Source organism: Carcharodon carcharias, chromosome 11 (assembly GCF_017639515.1).
Source record: "Carcharodon carcharias isolate sCarCar2 chromosome 11, sCarCar2.pri, whole genome shotgun sequence".
Taxonomy (NCBI): domain Eukaryota; kingdom Metazoa; phylum Chordata; class Chondrichthyes; order Lamniformes; family Lamnidae; genus Carcharodon; species Carcharodon carcharias.
The window spans coordinates 97274187-97290719 of NC_054477.1; the positions used below are offsets into that span (position 1 = coordinate 97274187).

The 16533-nt window shown below is 44.8% G+C and overlaps 1 protein-coding gene across 1 annotated transcript in view; it reads left to right on the forward strand.

The window, feature by feature from the left end:
* arhgap42a (Rho GTPase activating protein 42a) overlaps positions 1-16533 on the forward strand; it is a 533191-nt gene that overhangs the window by 465677 nt on the left and 50981 nt on the right. Inside the window, exon 16 of the mRNA XM_041199402.1 lies at positions 5953-6011. Within this exon, the coding sequence (XP_041055336.1) occupies positions 5953-6011 (59 nt within the window). The remainder of the gene's footprint in view (positions 1-5952; positions 6012-16533) is intronic.

Sequence of the window (16533 nt, forward strand, 5' to 3'; positions counted from 1 at the left end):
ATGCTACCTTTTATTTACTGCAGATGACTGAGAATCAGTGTCACTGAAGACTGTGCATGTCTAGGGAACTGGTCGGTTATATCTGCCAGTTGCAACAGGATGTGGCGCCTTGGGGACATGGAGAGAATCCACTGCCCGCGACCATGAAAGTGACCATGGCCCTCAATTTTTATACCAGTGGTTCCATTCAGGGTTCCACAGGTGACCTCTGTGGAGTCTCACAAGCTTCCACCCACAGATGCATCCAAGAGGTCATGGATGCCATCTTTGCGAGGGCATACAACTTTGTGCATTTCGCCCGGGACCAGGAAAGCCAGGCTGCAAGGCCAATTAGTCTTGCCCAGATCTCGTTTTCCCACATTTGCAGGGTGACATCAACTGCACTCATGTGGTGCTCAGATCTCCGTGGCAACAAGCGGTCAACTATGTCGACTTAAGGGCTTCCATTCACTGAATATGCAGTTGGTGTGCGACCACCACAAACTCTTGTCATGGAGACACAGCGGAGGCCCTAATATTCACTCAATTCCAGGAGGATGATGACAAATGCTTTGAGGACACTCCATAGAGCACATAGCCCCTAAGAATGTCTAGCCGAGGGGAGCTCACCTGCGCTCTGTGATCAGGGCCAGATCGTGGAGACTCAGAAACTTTGAAAGCACCTGATTCTTTGTCCGCCTTCAGCACTTGACCCCTTCAGGAGCACAGCATCACTGGTCACAGATGTTGACGAGATGGGAGGCAGCCCCACTTTAAAGATGCTGAGAGCACACAGGGAAATGACAGAACTCTATGATGCCTGCCACGACATTCTAGCAGCAATGACAAGTGCCATCGAGGTGCAGGCATCAGTAATGTGTCCAGGGAGTGTGAGGCTGGACCATGACCTTTGGTCCGCAGGCTGCACAAAACACAGGGAAGAGGCCCCGGACTGAGAAACCTGTCTTTATCTTATACAGAAAACAAGGTTTCACATCTGAGTGACAACTCATCAGAGCAAGGAGCTATCAGCAGGGAGACATTCTTGAGAGTTTATTTACAATAGTGAACATTATGTATAAGTGATTATCAATTGTGCCCAGGCTCTGCAACTTCATCTTCTTAACCTTCCTAACCCTAATGCTATGTCTTGGTGCTCTTCGGGCATCCACAGCAGAGGCGGAGGCAGCCTGCTGACTGCTTCAGCCTGTCTGTGATGACCTTGATGGGCATCCTCTGGAGGGGTGAGAGCTGGAAGACCCCGGCCTGTTTTCGGGGTCATGCCATGTGGCAGTGGCACCCTCCTCAGCCTGTGGAGCTGGAGCAGCTGGGGTCACAGGAAGAGGGAATTCGGGTGGGCAGGACTGTCTCATTGTCACCTGGGTGAATGGCCCCTTGAGTGTGCACCTGCTGATCTTCCTCCCTATGTGTGCCCAAGGGCCACTGGCTGGCTCCATGAGGAGAAGGGGAAGCTGGAGTGAGCCCCAACTGCCCCCCACCCCCCCCACCGCCCCACACCTCTCATGTACACATTGTTGGAGGGCAATATGGCGTCAGTGATGGAGTTCAGCAGTGCAGGAGCGACGTCCTGGGCCAAGGCCTCCATGGCGGCCGCCATCCTACCCACCTGGACCTTGGTGCATTAGAATGCTGGCACTTTCACCTCACCCTGAAGGCGGCCAGACTCCAGGTACGGTCTCACCAATGCCTTGTACAGTTGCAACAACACTTCCCTATTTTTAAACTCTATTCCTTTAGCAATAAATGCCAAGATTCCATTTGCCTTCCTTATTACCTGCTTACTAGCTTTCAGCAATTCATGCACGAGGACACCCAGATCCTTCTGCACTGAAGCAAGGGACAGGTTAAATCTTGCACCTAGCTGGGAGACACCATGTGTTTATATCACTAATAAAATTGGTGAATGAAAGGATTATTGTCAGGAGAGGTAAATTTTTTTAAAAAAACCTAGTAGTACAATGGAAAATTTACATTCAAAAGGGAAGCTAGGTATAAACAGAAAGGAGTTTGTGAGTGAGTCAGTGGCACTTAAGATCTAACCAGCCTGTAAGCCTACAACTGTGTCTGCAAAGGGACCAAATTGCAAGGACCCTCATTTTGAATTTGTAAGGTCAAATGTGCTTTGCTTGTGTCTGTTTAAAGTCTATGGGTTAATGTTGCCTTGGTGAAGATTTACCTGGGAGTGATTAATTTCGAGATTTGTTTAAAAGTTATTATGATAGTAATTTGTAGACAACGTGTTTAATTTGTTGTTAGATTAATAAATGTTTAATTTAGTTTTACATAAAAATAACCGCTTGAGGCATTGACCCTATTTCTGAATTCAGAGCTTCATCTCAAACATACCAATTGAAAATATAGGTTATGACAGTTGTTCAAGTTTCCCTCTGGGATTTAAACAACTCAGCTTTTACTAACTGCTGTGTCATAAAAGACTCCGTCAGCTGTTTCCCAGTCATGCCTGCGAAAGTAAGGAGAGATAATCAGTGCATGGCAGTGGCCTGTGAAACAGGACACATCACTCACTGCATGGTTGTCTGATGGATGTTGCACTGCTGGATCCTCACTTAGAAGAGCACCACCAACCTCACTGTCAGCATAGGAACGGTCCAGATCCTCTCTGGCCAGCTGGATGGCTGTTTTCAAAGTCAGTGAGGACCTTGATTTCAGGCATTCCTCCACTAGTCTGTGACCTCTCCCTCTTGTGTGCCAGCTTGTCCTGCATGAATAGAGATGGAGAGAGTTTAAGCAGGATGCCTGCCAAGCCAGATGATAAGTACGCCTGCCATATGTAGGTGGTGAGTTGTCCCATGAACGGGATGAGGACAATGAAGGTGTGTGTGAGAGAGTGAATGGTGATGTCCCTTGAACTTGCAGTGAGTGAGATCCCTGTGAATGTGTGATGGGTTTGTGAGTGTGTGAGTTGAGCGTGATGAGAAGAGTGACTAACCCTGGCGGAATGGAGGAGACCATTCATCCATTATCAGCACTGGGTGGCTGTCCTCCGCTGACCACCTCCCAAGCTGGATTGGTGATGTTGCTGTCATCCTGCAGCCAGCGAGGGGTAGAGGACATCACAGAGGGCCTCCACTGCGTCCAAAAGGTGCTCGAGGGACATGTCATTAAACATGGGGGCTGCAGCCTTCTTGTCTTTCGGGGCCATGTCTTCTGTGCAGTAGTCCTGGGCTGGAAGCACTGAGAGGTGTGCGCATGGCTGCACTTTAAATATGGCATCCGTCATGAGGTGATGGCCTGGTGGGTGAATGACAGCCTGCCCGCTATTGAAACGGCGTGTTCCCTGGGATTGCATAACTAATGTGGTGGTATCGAGATGATACGGCATGAGAAGCTGCCATTGCGGCTGGTGGGTAAAACGTTGTTTCTCCCCGCTATAGCATTTAATGCAAACCTGGGATGATTCCACCCACTGTCTCACTTTGAGGGAGCAGCTGACAACTGTAGATTGGAGGCATCCTCATCGACTTCCTGGGGGAGTCCTATCTCGGCTCTTGCCCGATTGTCTCAGCAGCCTGCACCTCATACAGGATGAGGATGCTGATACCGGAATCATGGACCCGTTTATTGTGGGCATCCTTATCCTGCAGAACGACAGAGGATTGATGGCCATCCCAATTGTTCCATGAGCAGTTCAAAAGCATGCATGCCTATGCAGCTGCTGAGCCCTCCCCAGTAAATGATTTACAAGCAGGATGCCCTGCAACTGATAGAATATTAATGGCTTGAGGTGTTTGGAATATAACTGTTGCCTGACATCCCTGTGCACTCGCACACTTAGACTGCCTAATGACCTTTTGAGTGTCAGTTTGCAGTGAGTAGACAGTGCACTTATCCTGGAGGAGTGCAGCAAATCATTCGTCCTCTTCCTGCACTGTTGGGTGATTCTGTGCTGGAGGCGCTAACCTCTGCTACAATCACAGTCCAGGCTGCCATGGTCAGACGGGAAGGCCTCCTGTTTAAATCCTGGGAAAAGGACCTCCCACCTTTCTTGCACTGCCTGGAGGAAACGTTGCTGAACCTTGGGACCACATGTTGTTTGGTCTGGGGGCATCCTGGACGAGTAAACTGGAGCTCCAGGCCTACCCCCAGTGTCTGTCTGTACTGATGTCTTTTCAATATGGCACCCGAACCTTTGACCCCATGAAGTAACAGTGGAGACGGCCCCTGCCACAAGATTTGGCAAGCTCTTCGGAGATTCATAGGTAAAGAGCTGAACTGTACAAGACCTTGCATGGTCAGCCATCCTTCCCCACCATCCACTCCTGCCACTGCAGAAATCTTTCCAACTTCCTTTCCCACCACCGAACCTAGACTTCAGAATGGAATATTCTGGCCCATATTTTTCTTCTATGTCAGTTATCAGGCTACAGGCAGAATGTTTGATAAAATAGCAAATTAGTAGAACTTCAAAGCAGTTCCCTTCATTTTGGCTGATGCTATATTTGGCAAAGACATTGGCAATGATAAATTGTTTTCTTGTCCATTGCCACAAAGAAAGTAATCTTGTTTGGCTAAGTAAATCATGATTGTAACCTGAAATACTGGACAGAATTTTCCTGAAGAGGATCAGGTCCCACTGCCAGTCTTGAAAGTGGGAGTCGACCTTGCTCTGGCAGGAAGCTGGACCTGGGGCAGCATTTGCCAGCTGAGGCCAATTAACAGGCTGACACTGATCTTTCCCGCAGAACAGCCAGCCCAATCAGAGGACTAGCAGCTCAGTAGCCTCGGTTGGACCGACGCTAGCGGTGACCACTGCTGAGGCTGCATTATGAAGGAGAGGGCACCTCAATGCTGAGCTGCCCCCAAAGTTGAGCGAGTCCTTTGAGGAAGCTGAGTAGACAGGCAGGCCTCAGGGATGTGGGGGAGGGGTTTATTCCGCCGGCACTGTTTGGCCATGGGGAGGCCATTGCCTCTGTGGGCCATGAGTGTACACTTTGCAGGACTCCTGGTAATCTACCGGGAGACCGCCAGGGTTTATCTGATGGTCGTAACACACAGAAATATCAGTAAAATGTCGGCAGGGGAGGGAGGTGGCCCTTAACTGGGCAATTCACTGCCTCAATTGGCCAGCCAGTCTAGAGCCACGCCACTCAGGTTCCCACTGCTGGCAATATGCCGTGACGGTGGTATGACATCGGGCTCCCCTACCGATGCCTTCCCCACCATATTGCCAGACCTACCCCTTTCCAGCCTGTCTCCAAAGGGCTAGGAAAATTCAGCCCATTGCGTTTTATTTCAATTACGCTGTGGACAGCTGGGTTAGGATTAAAATTAAGGTTTAGAAAGTAGAACACTCTGGCTGAATATATGTTGTTTTCCAATATTATCTGGTACCATTCTACAGAAATACACAAAAGATGCTCATTGCAATGTATATGGTAATATACATTTTTGCTACTTGGGAAGTCTTATATAAGATCCTTAGGGGTCTTGACAGGGTGGATGTGGAGAGGATATTTCCTCTTTTGGAAGAATCTAGAACTAGGGGTCACTGTTTGAAAATAAGGGGTCGTCCTTTTAAAACAGGTGAGGCAAATTTTTTTCACTCAAAGGGTCATGAGTCTTTGGTACCCTCTTCCTGAAAAGATAGTGAAAGCAGAGCCTTTGAATACTTTTAAGGCAGAGGTGGATAAATTATTGGTAAGCAAGGGGGTGATAGGTTATTGGGGGTAGGTGGGATGCAGATTTCAGGTTACTGTCAGATCAGCCATGTTCTTATTAAATGGTGGAGCAGGCTCAAGTGGCTGAATGGCCTACTCCTGCCCCTTGTTCGTATGTGAAAATAGTGATATTTTGCAGGTATAACTAGTACTTCTGATTTAGATTGATTCAGTTGCCAAATTAGTTATCAAATTACAAATAAGGTTAAAGTTGTATATTGTAGACTGCCAAAATGTCTAAAACCTAACCAAAAGTCTTTTTTTCCTATCCTAGATGCCTTGTGGAACCATTGATGACTTACAAACTTCATAAGGATTTAATTGCAGCTGTCAGTGAGTAGCTGTCGTGACCTATGAATAAAGATTGAATATTTGTTTGTGCATAAGTTTCAAAAGTCATGTACTTACTTTACATTCTTTCATGATGATGTTGGTGGCAACTCAGTTTAGCAGCTGAGGAAGTTGATTCTGACCACCATTTTAAAGGTCTCCCCTTCCCTCTTACCCTGTTCTTAATTGCTTTGTCAGCTTATAAAAACTGAATAAATAAAGCCTACTAACAGCCAAACATTGGCAGCTTTAGCAGCAGACTACTGCTACATGTAGCCATAGTCCCGTTTACAGGCCTTTTCATCTGCCCTTAGGCCGCCTCCTCCTATCTGGCATGACATACTCCCAACATTTTTGCCATGCAACAAGTGAAAAATGGAGCAGACAATGGTAAATTGCACTTGATTGGCTTTTTAACAAGCTCGATAGTTTGTTAATTATTTTTTTCAAAAGGGCAAGTTTCCGATTTCAGCACTCGCTCAGCTTTGAATATTATCGGAGGCTAGCAGGATATTGGATTACTGACCCAATGTCACCATGCCATGTTTAGACTTTCTTAGGCATTTCAGCAGAGTGACAGACCAATGTTTGCTGGGGGCATTGGAAATTTTGTTTGGTTTCTGGACCATATAAATACTTAAAATGACAATAAAGAAACAGGCCATTTGACTCAATCGGTCCATGATATTTTCACTCTCCATGGGTTGAACTTTTTCCGGCAGCAAGGGCCAGAAAGCCAGAGGAAATCCCACCTTAGCCGTTTAAGGGAACCCCGTCTGGATATTATGCCCACCATGCAGCTAATAAACTGCTGTCCAGGCTCAGTCTCTTTAAGGGGCAGAGCCCATTTCCAAGAGCTGCAAGCCAATCAGAGGGTCAGCAACTCTTCAGTCCCAGCAGCACCACCAGGAGCAATTGGCACTGCTAGGACTGCACCCATCTAAGGGATGCAGCAAAAGATGCCACCCTCACAGAAACGTAGGTGAGATAGGAGATTTTAACTTTCCACATATTGACTGGGACTCCCATACTGGAAAAGGGCTGGATGGCTTGGAGTTTGTCAAATGTGTTCAGGATGTTTTCTAAATCAATATATAGAAGTACCAACGAGAGAGGATGCAATACTTGATCTCCTATTAGGGAACCAGACAGGTCAGGTGACAGAAGTATGTATAGGTGAACATTTTGGGTCCAGTGACCACAATGTCATTAGTTTTAAGTTAATTATAGATAAGGATAGGTCTGGTCCTTGAGTTGAGATTCTAAATTGGAGAAAGGCCAATTTTGTGGAAATGAGAAAGGATCTAGGAAGAGTGGATTGTGATAAGTTGTTTTCTGGCAAAAATGTGTTCAGTAAGTGGAAGGCATTCAAAGGCGAAATTTTGAGAGTGCAGAGTTTGCATGTTCTTGTCAAGATTAAAGGCAAAGTTAACAGACATAGGGAACCTTGGTTTTCAAGGGATATTGGCGATTTGGTTAAGAAGAAGAGATGCATAGCAGATATAGGCAACAAGGAGCAAATGAAGTACTTGTAGAGTATAGAAAATGTAAGAAAATACTAAAGAAGGAAATCAGGAAGGCAAAAAGAAGACATGAGGTTGCTTTGGCAGATAATGTGAAGGTAAACCCGAAGGGTTTCTACAAGTATATTAAGAGTAAAAGGATAATAAGGGACACAATTGGACCCCTTGAAGATGAGAGTGGTCGTCTGTGTGTGGAGCCTCACGAGATGGAGGAGATCTTAAACAGTGTTTTTGCATCAGTATTTACTCAGCAAACTGTCATAGTGTATAAGGAAGGAAGGGAAACAAGCAGTAGTGTCATGGAACATATAGAGATTACAGCGAATAAAGGTAGATAAATCCCCCGGGCCTGACATGATAATCCCTTGGACCTTGAGGGAGACTAGTGCAGGAATTGCAGGGGCCCTGGACGAAATATTTAACATGTCCTTAGCCATGGGTGAGGTGCCGGAGGATTGGAGGCTAGCTCATGTTGTTCCATTGTTTAAAAAAGGCTCCAAAAGTAAACCAGGTAATTACAGGCCAGTGAGCCTGACATCAGTAGTAGGTAAATTATGGGAAGGTGTTCTAAGAGATCGGATATACAATTATTTGGACAGCCAAGGACTGATTAAGGATAGTCAGCATGGCTTTGTGTGTGGTAGGTTGTGTTTAATGAACCTTGTAGAGTTTATCGAGGAGGTTACCAAGAAAGTAGATGAAGGAAAGGCTGTGGATGTTGTCTACATGGACTTTAGTAAGGTCTTTGACAAGGTCCCACGTGGGAGGTTAGTTCAGAAGGTTCAGACACTTGGTATCCATGGAGAGGTTGTAAACTGGATTCGAAACTGGCTGTGTGGGGAGAAGACAGAGAGTGGTAGTGGATGATTGCTTCTCAGACTGGAGGCCTATGACTTGTGTGCCTCAGGGATCTGTGCTGAGACCATTGTCGTCTGTTGCCTATATCAGTGATCTGGATGATAATGTGGTAAATTGGATCACCAAGTTTGCTGATGACACTAAGATTGGAGGCGTTGTGGACAGCGAGGAAGGCTTTCAAAGCTTGCAGAGGGATCTGGACCAACTGGAAAAATGGGCCAGAAAATGGCTGATGGAATTTAATGCAGAAAAGTGTGAGGTGTTGCATTTTGGAAGGACAAACCAAGGTAGGATATACACAGTAAATGGTAGGGCACTGAGGAGTGTGGAAGAACAAAGGGATCTGGGAGTTCAGATACATAATTCCCTGAAAGTGGCGTCACAGGTAGATAGGGTTGTAAAGAAAGCTTTTGGCATACTGGCCTTCATAAATCAAAGTATTGAGTATAGGAGTTGGGATGTTATGATGAGGCTGTATAAGACATTGGTGAGGCCAACTTTGTAGTATTTTGTGCAGTTCTGGTCACCCAACTACAGGAAGGACATCAGTAAGATTGAAAGAGTGTGGAGAAGATTTACTAGGATGTTGCCTGGTCTTCAGGAGTTGAGTTACAGGGAAAGATTAAACAGGTTAGGACTTTATTCCTTGGAGCATAGAAGAATGAGGGGAGATTTGATTGAAGTTTACAAAATTATGAGGGGTATAAACAGAGTAAATGCGAGTAGGCTCTTTCCACTTATATTAGGAAAGATAAATACGAGAGGCCATGGCTTTAGGGTGAAAGGGAAAAGGTTTAGGGGGAACATTAGGGGGAACTTCTTCACTCAGAGAGTGGTGAGAGTGTGGAACGAGCTGCCATCTAATGTGGTAAATGCGGGCTCACTCTTAAGTGTTAAGAATAAATTGGATAGATACATGGATGGGAGAGGTCTGGAGGGTTATGGACTGGGTGCAGGTCAATGGGACTAGTGGAATAATATTTCGGCACAGACTAGAAGAGCCGAATGGCCTGTTTTTCTGTGCTGTAGTGTTCTATGGTTCTATTGTTAGGGGTTACCCACACCAATCAGGCAGGCCCTGGCACGGGGGATCGAAGGGTAGTTGGTGAGGACAGGTTGGGTTTTGGCGTGGGGGCAGCCATTGCTGCCGGGAGAGCCTCTCCATGGGCTACAAAATGCCAGATTTGGAGGCACCTCCACGCAAAGCCCTCAAGGAGGCTGCCAGATTTACCAAGTGGTCTCCTTACATGGTGGAATGCCCACCTTTCCAGCAGCAGTGGCAAAAGGGCCTTAATTGGTCACTTAAGTGCCACAATTGGCCTCTGTGCAGGAGGGCTGTCCTCCACCTTCCCTGCTGCTGGTAGAATGTCATCGTGGCATGAAGAGGAAGGCCTACAACTATGTTAACTTTGATAGAGATCAAGCCAGCCAGGATGCCAGAGCACTGGGCTTTGCTGCGATTTCCAGTTTCCCACAGATGCAGAGTGCCATCAACTGTACTCATGTGCCTACCAAATCTCCTTGGCAATGGGCACTCCAACACATAAACAGGAAAAGGCTTCCACTCCACTCCATCAATGTTCAGCTGTCCTGTGACCACAAGAAACCCAAGAAGCTGCCACAACTCCTACATCAAGTAGAGATGATTAGTGCATCACAGGTGACTCGAGAAACGCCCAATTGACTCAGTATAGTTGTCTGAGGATGGGATGGTACAGGATTCTCACGTAGGTGATTCTCACCGATCTCTCCGTTGACTCAGGAGTGGTCCAACTCTTCTCTGGCCAGCTCAATGACTCGGTTCTTCTACTCTGTGAGGACCTTGTTGTCGGGCACTCCACCCCCCTGTCTGGGACCTCTCCCTCTGTGCATGAGCTTACCCTGCATAAATTCAGATGGAAATTGCCTGAGCAGGGCACATGCCAGGCAAATGATAAGGATGCCTGCCTTGTGTGGGCGCTGAGTGGAGCCCTGGATGGGATGAGGATGCAGGCTCCAGAGGATATGAAGCCAGATGGCGATGTGAAGATGTTTGTGAGAGAATGAGTGGTGATCTCCCTCGAGCTGGCGGTGTGTGAGATCCCTGTGGAGCGTATGCGAATGGCTGATAGGCTTGTGAGTGTGAGAATTGAAAGTGATAACTTGGTTGACTTACTCAGGAAACAGTTGAGATCATTCATCCTCTTTCTGCACTGGATGGCTGATTTCTTCTGTGCAGCATTCACACTGACCGCCTCAGCCACCACCTGCCAAGCTGGAGTGGTGATGTTGGTGGACCTCCTCCAGCCAGAGTGGGCCGTACCTTCAGTGCAGCGAGTCCTGCACTGCATGCAGTGAGACTGCTGTTCTTTAAATATGGTGCCCAGAGTGAGGTACTGGTAAGGGCGGACGAATTAGAGGCCATCCGTCCACAATTTGACGTTTTTCCCGTGTGTGCATAATTAATGAGATGGGTAGCAGATGATACAACGTTAAAACCTGCCATTGTGGCTGGCGGAAAAAACACTGATTTACACACCCACCACTGCACTTAGAGCATGGATGGGAAAATCCTGCCAATAGTTTCTAGTTTCTGCATCAACCGTTAACCCGAGAAGTGGATTCTACACTTACACAACTCTCTGTGAAGTTGTTTTTTCTAACTCTTGGTTCTGGATCTTTTCAATTTAATCTCAAATCTATGGCCCTTTGTCCTTTACCAACAGCTGGATTTCAGGAAGTTTTTAGAAAGGTTTTCGAAATAATACTCAGAGTAAAAAATCAACAGGCACTTGGAAAGGGTTGAATTAATTAAGGAGAGCCAGCAATGATTTCCAAAAGGCAGATCATAGTTGACTAATCTAATTGAATTTTTTGATGAAGTAACAAAGAAGGTTGTTGAAAGGAAGGCAATGATGCTGTCCCTCTGGATTCAAGAAAGCTTGACAAAGTACCACATAAAAGTCTGGTTAACAAAATTGAGGCTCCTGGATTGGGAGGGTCAGTGTCAACTTGGATAGAAAATTGGTTAAAGGATATAAAACAGTGAGTTGCAGTAAACTTCTTTTTCAGATTGCAGGATGGTAGACAGTGGTGTTTCCCAAAGCTTTAATTAACTCCAATATTAGAATACAGAGTAAATTGAAATTTGCCTATGATAACAAACCCTGGACGTGTGGAAAACAGTAAGGATGAAACCAGTTGACTGCAGTGGGATAGGCAGACAAGTGGCTAATGAAATTTAATGAAGAAAAATATGAGCTGATGCATTATGGCAAAAGAGATAGCTAAGCGCAATATAGATTAAAGGCACAGTTCTGAAGAGTGTGCAGGGGTAGAGTTAGCTGGGGGACCATGTGCATAGATCATTGAAGGTGGTAGGACACATTGAGAGAGTAGATAGCGAAGCATATGGAATCTTGAGCTTCATAAATAGAAGCTTTGAGTCCAAAAGCAGGGAAGTTATGCTGAACCTTTACAAAGCTCTGGTTAGGCCACAAGCAAAATTTTACTTCTAGTTCTGGTCATCAAGCTTTAGGAAGGCTGTGAATGTCCATGAGAGGGTGCAGAGGAGATTTACCAGAATGGTTCCAGGGATGAGGTATTTCAGCTACAAGTTTAGGTTAGAGAAGCTGAAGTCGTTCTCCTTGGAGCAATGGAGATTGAGGAGAGATTTGATAGGAGTGGACAAGAACATGACAGGTTATATAAAGTAGGCAAAGAAAAGCTGTGCCCATTAGCTGATGATAGAAGGACTCGGGGACACAGATTTAAGACTTTGGGTGATAGATGCAACAAGGGTGGTGGAAGCGGAGATGATCAATGATTTCAAAAGGAAATTGGATGGACACTTGAGGGCAATAAAGTTGCATGGCTGCAGGTGTTATGATAGGGGAATGGGACTGACTGGATTGCTCTAACAAGAACTAGCATGGACTTGATGGGATAAATGGCCTCCTGGATCATAATGACTCCGTCTCATAAGTAGCTCAACATTAACTACTTGTGAAGATCTCATCTTTCACAGCCAGCATCCTGCTTAATGCCTCATCATGCATATATTAAATTATGCCATTCTCTCCTGAGGATTTCTCTTGCATGCTCTGTAGTCTTAAGTGGTGTTCAGCAACAGCGCTTTGCATGGCCAGTGTAGTTAAAGAAAGAAGGTACTTTCATTTATAAAGTGACTTTCTGTCCTCAAAACATCCTAAAGTTCTTCACAGCCAATGAAATTCTTTTAAAAGATAGCCAATCTTGTAATATGGGCAAATGCAGCAGACGATTGGTTCATTGTTCTCCGATACATTAAGTCGGAATTTTGTTGGGTGATGAAGGCAGTAATGGAGTTGGGAGTGACAAAAACTTAGAACTTTTTGCATTACTTTCAAATTTACAGGGCCTTCCCGACCGCGCGTTATTTTTGTGTGGTCTTTTCATGGGTCGGGAAGACCATGGGTCACCACCTCGCACACACCTCTTCTGAGATCGGTTCGCCTTTATGAACCCACTAAGAAATTTGAATTTCCTCCTCTCCACCACTCCACCACCACCCTCCCCACAATTAATTCCTTGAGCTGGTGTGAGTTTTGGAAGCCCTAAAAAACCCACCTTATTGGAAAGTTCGTGACCACTAGGGAAAGCCTACTGAGAAGTCAGGAATAATCTGACAGCTATTGTTAACTGTATTGACAACTTTAAAGTCATTATTAGAAGCTGCATTGTAATGTAGATGTGTTTGAGATGCTGCAATTCATCATCGGGCTCTGTCCTGAAAAAGTAAGTTGACCATTACATTACCTAGCATTGTCTTAAGTGTTGAGATGCATTAGAGCTTTTTTTTTCCATTGGGAGAAGTGCTCTTATGCATTCAAAATTGAAGGAGGCTCCGTTTGCAATCTCTAGTATAATAATCTGAAATGATTTAGATGTCCAAAGCCCTTTTAAATTGGGAAAAGGAAAAGCAGCCACCTGCTCCTGGGCTGCTTCAATTGACAGGACACCTGGTGAAGTTAAGAAAACATGGCCATTCTTCTTACAGTTTCTATAGACTCCATTGTTTACATTTCCCAGGTTTTTATTATTATACCTGGGCCCATTATGAATCTTTGTTGGGTTGCAAAATCTCAAGAACCACTTATTTCAGCAGGTGGGGGGGGGGTTCTGTGTTCACGTTAGTTGCCTTTTTTAAGAGCTTATCAAAGGACTATTTGTCTTTAATGCCATACCAGAGTGGGGCTCCTAAGCTACACCAGGCAATGCTTAACATAGAGCTGATCACTACAGCGTAAACCATTTTACAAGATAGAAGGCTACCATAAATTTTAAACAAATGCCTTTGACAGGCTAAGTGAATAAGTGTTTGTTTTTATATCAGATTCATCACTTGAGGGGGTTTGATTTTTAAATGGCTTTCATGAATGAGAATTTTTTTCAGTATGAAGTGTGTGTGAATTGCATTTACGAATGAGAATTTGTTTTCAGTATGGAGTGTGTTTGAATAGCAGCTCTATTAGATTGTTAGAAGCTTGCGTTTTGATGTCCATTTCAAAGACATTATGATGTCTGCCTGTAATGGATACTTGGTAATGGTAATGGAGGATTCATCGGGATTGTGGAGAGAGCATGAGGAGTATGAGTGGGCATGGAGTGTATGAAGGGGCGTGAAGTGGGCCTGGGGTAGATAAGGATATGAGGGATGAGGTTTAGGAGGAATAAGAATGTTGTTGGGAGCTCTGCTGCTGTATTTGAGAACCAAGGCAGGCCTTTTAACTAGACCATCTCCACACCCACATTCCTTCTAAACAGCATCGTGCCTCACAAAACACAACCTCTCTCCTTCCATGCCACTCAGAGTCAAAAATATGGCAGGAATGGGGTTCAGATGTGGGCTCAGACTTTGGAAGTCGGTAAGGGGCCCTACTCACATTTCTCAAACTTAAGGTGAAAATTCGGGTTCTTATCTTCGTTACTTGCAAGGGTGATTTTAAAAGATCTGGTTATGCATAGATGGAAAGGTCTGTTTTCACAGCTATTGTTGACTTGCTCATGATTTTGTTTGATTATATACAGTGTATCTTTGAATCCAGTACAAAAATTGGTTATAGATCCTGCTGTTGTTCAAATCTTTGGCAGGAAAGGCCTCATTTATTTATTGGCTTTGAGGAGCTGTTGGACTTTGGTTTGTAAATAATTAACGTTTTTGTCTCCCTGTGCTACATTTTAATAGAGCCCCTCATCAGTCTATTTTTTTAAGCCAAACAATCTAGTATTGTGCTTGGGTATAACATACATCTAATCATGAGGAATCCCCCCCCCTCCCTTACTGGTATTGCTATTTATTCTACTTCAGCCAGTGCAACAGCCATTTGCATAGCAGTCATCTCTAAGTCATCAGGATGTTAGAGGATGAACAGGTGGGTCATGTTTTCTGCTAGATGCTGCCTGAAGACAGTCCAGTGTGTGTCTTTGCAGTGCCAGACTGTTGATAGGTGATCATAGACTGGCAAAAAGATTCAGTATGAAAAAGGCTGGCAAATGACTATTCCCCACACCCTTTCCCTTAAGTCTGAGTGCTTTCTGGCTACAGCTGCTGTTACAACGGAGGTTCAGCACATTGTGGAAAAAATGCTGAAATTTCAACAGGCTATTATGCTTGTCCAAGTTGGTGCTTCTTCTAACAAAAACAGTGGAAGTAATCCCATGTGATTGCTCTGTTCCCATATCCCTTTATTCCGCTTTCCTTCAACCCGCCATCTAACTATTCTTAGATGTTAACTTAGGCTGAAATGACTGTGTAGAAGGGACAGTTCAAGACTCATGGGATATAGGGACTATGTTTGGGGCCAAGAAAAGTTGACAGATGGGATGGCCGTCACCTAAACCTCAGAGGCACCATTGCCAGAGGAACATAGGAAAAAAGACCAAGGTCCATCTAGTTAACCTTCTGCCATCCTGTTAACTGCACGTTATAATGATAGTGAAATTGTGTAATAATCACTGCATTCAATCAAACAATTAGTCTGCAATCCCTATCAATTAATGTCCTTGAGGATAGAATAAATAGGTTAGTGGAAAAAGATTTAAACTGTTCGGCAGGATGGGATGGTAAAATCCACAATAAGCCAAAAGTAGAAAGTAGAAAGTGGTGGAAGTGACATATGGACACGTTGGGAACAAGTTACTCAAATAAGAGTTCTGTACACAAATGTATAAGAATATACTGCAGGAGCCATTACAGAGACTTGACCACAAAATGAGCATATTGGGAGCTTAAATATTCCAGACTACAGGATCTTGAAAAAGAATTAGAGAATTGGGAAAGGAGTGGGAGTAACAATATTTACAGAAGATACCAGTGAGGAAATGCAGATACATTAGTCATAATTTTCCAAAACACTCTAGATTTGGGAATTATGCCTTTGGATTTAAAACTTTCAAGTTTCACTCCATTACTTAAGAAGGGAGGTAAGAACCAGGTGACTACAGGACTTTCAGTTTAATATTAATTCTTGGGATTTTATGTAAAATCTATAATCAGAAATGGAGTGACTGAACTGCTCATACTTGCCCAAGTTCACAAAGACAGTCAGCATGTCTTTCTGAGGAGTATGTCATGTATGATTAAGCTAGTTGAATTTTTGAGGAGGTCATTAATATGCAACATGGGAGAGTGTCAATGAATGTTGTCTATGTGGACTTTCAGAAAGCATTTCATAAAAGTAAGAGATTATTAGCTAAATTGAAAACATAAAAATGAAGGAGAATGATACGGAGCAGGATTTTCCCCTCAGTGCAGTAAGTGTGGTGGCGGGTGTGAAATTTGTTTTTTTATCAGCTGGCTGCAATAGCAGGATTTTATGCCATATCGTCTGCTTCCCATCTCACTGAATATGCACAAACACCTGATTCGCCCGCCCTGCTGTGGCTCACCGCTTCCTCACTCTGGGCACCCTATTAAATGTGCACAGCATTCTCAATGTCTGCAGCCCAGGACTGCTTCACTAAAGACATGGCTCCGAAAGCCAAGAAGGCAGCAGCCCCCAAATTCAGTGATGCCTTACTGGTGCGCCTCCATCTGGGCTCAGCTTCTCTGGAGATTGCGTCCTCATCCCGTCCATGGCTCCCCTCACCACCCACAGATGCCAGACATCCTTATCTGGCCTGGC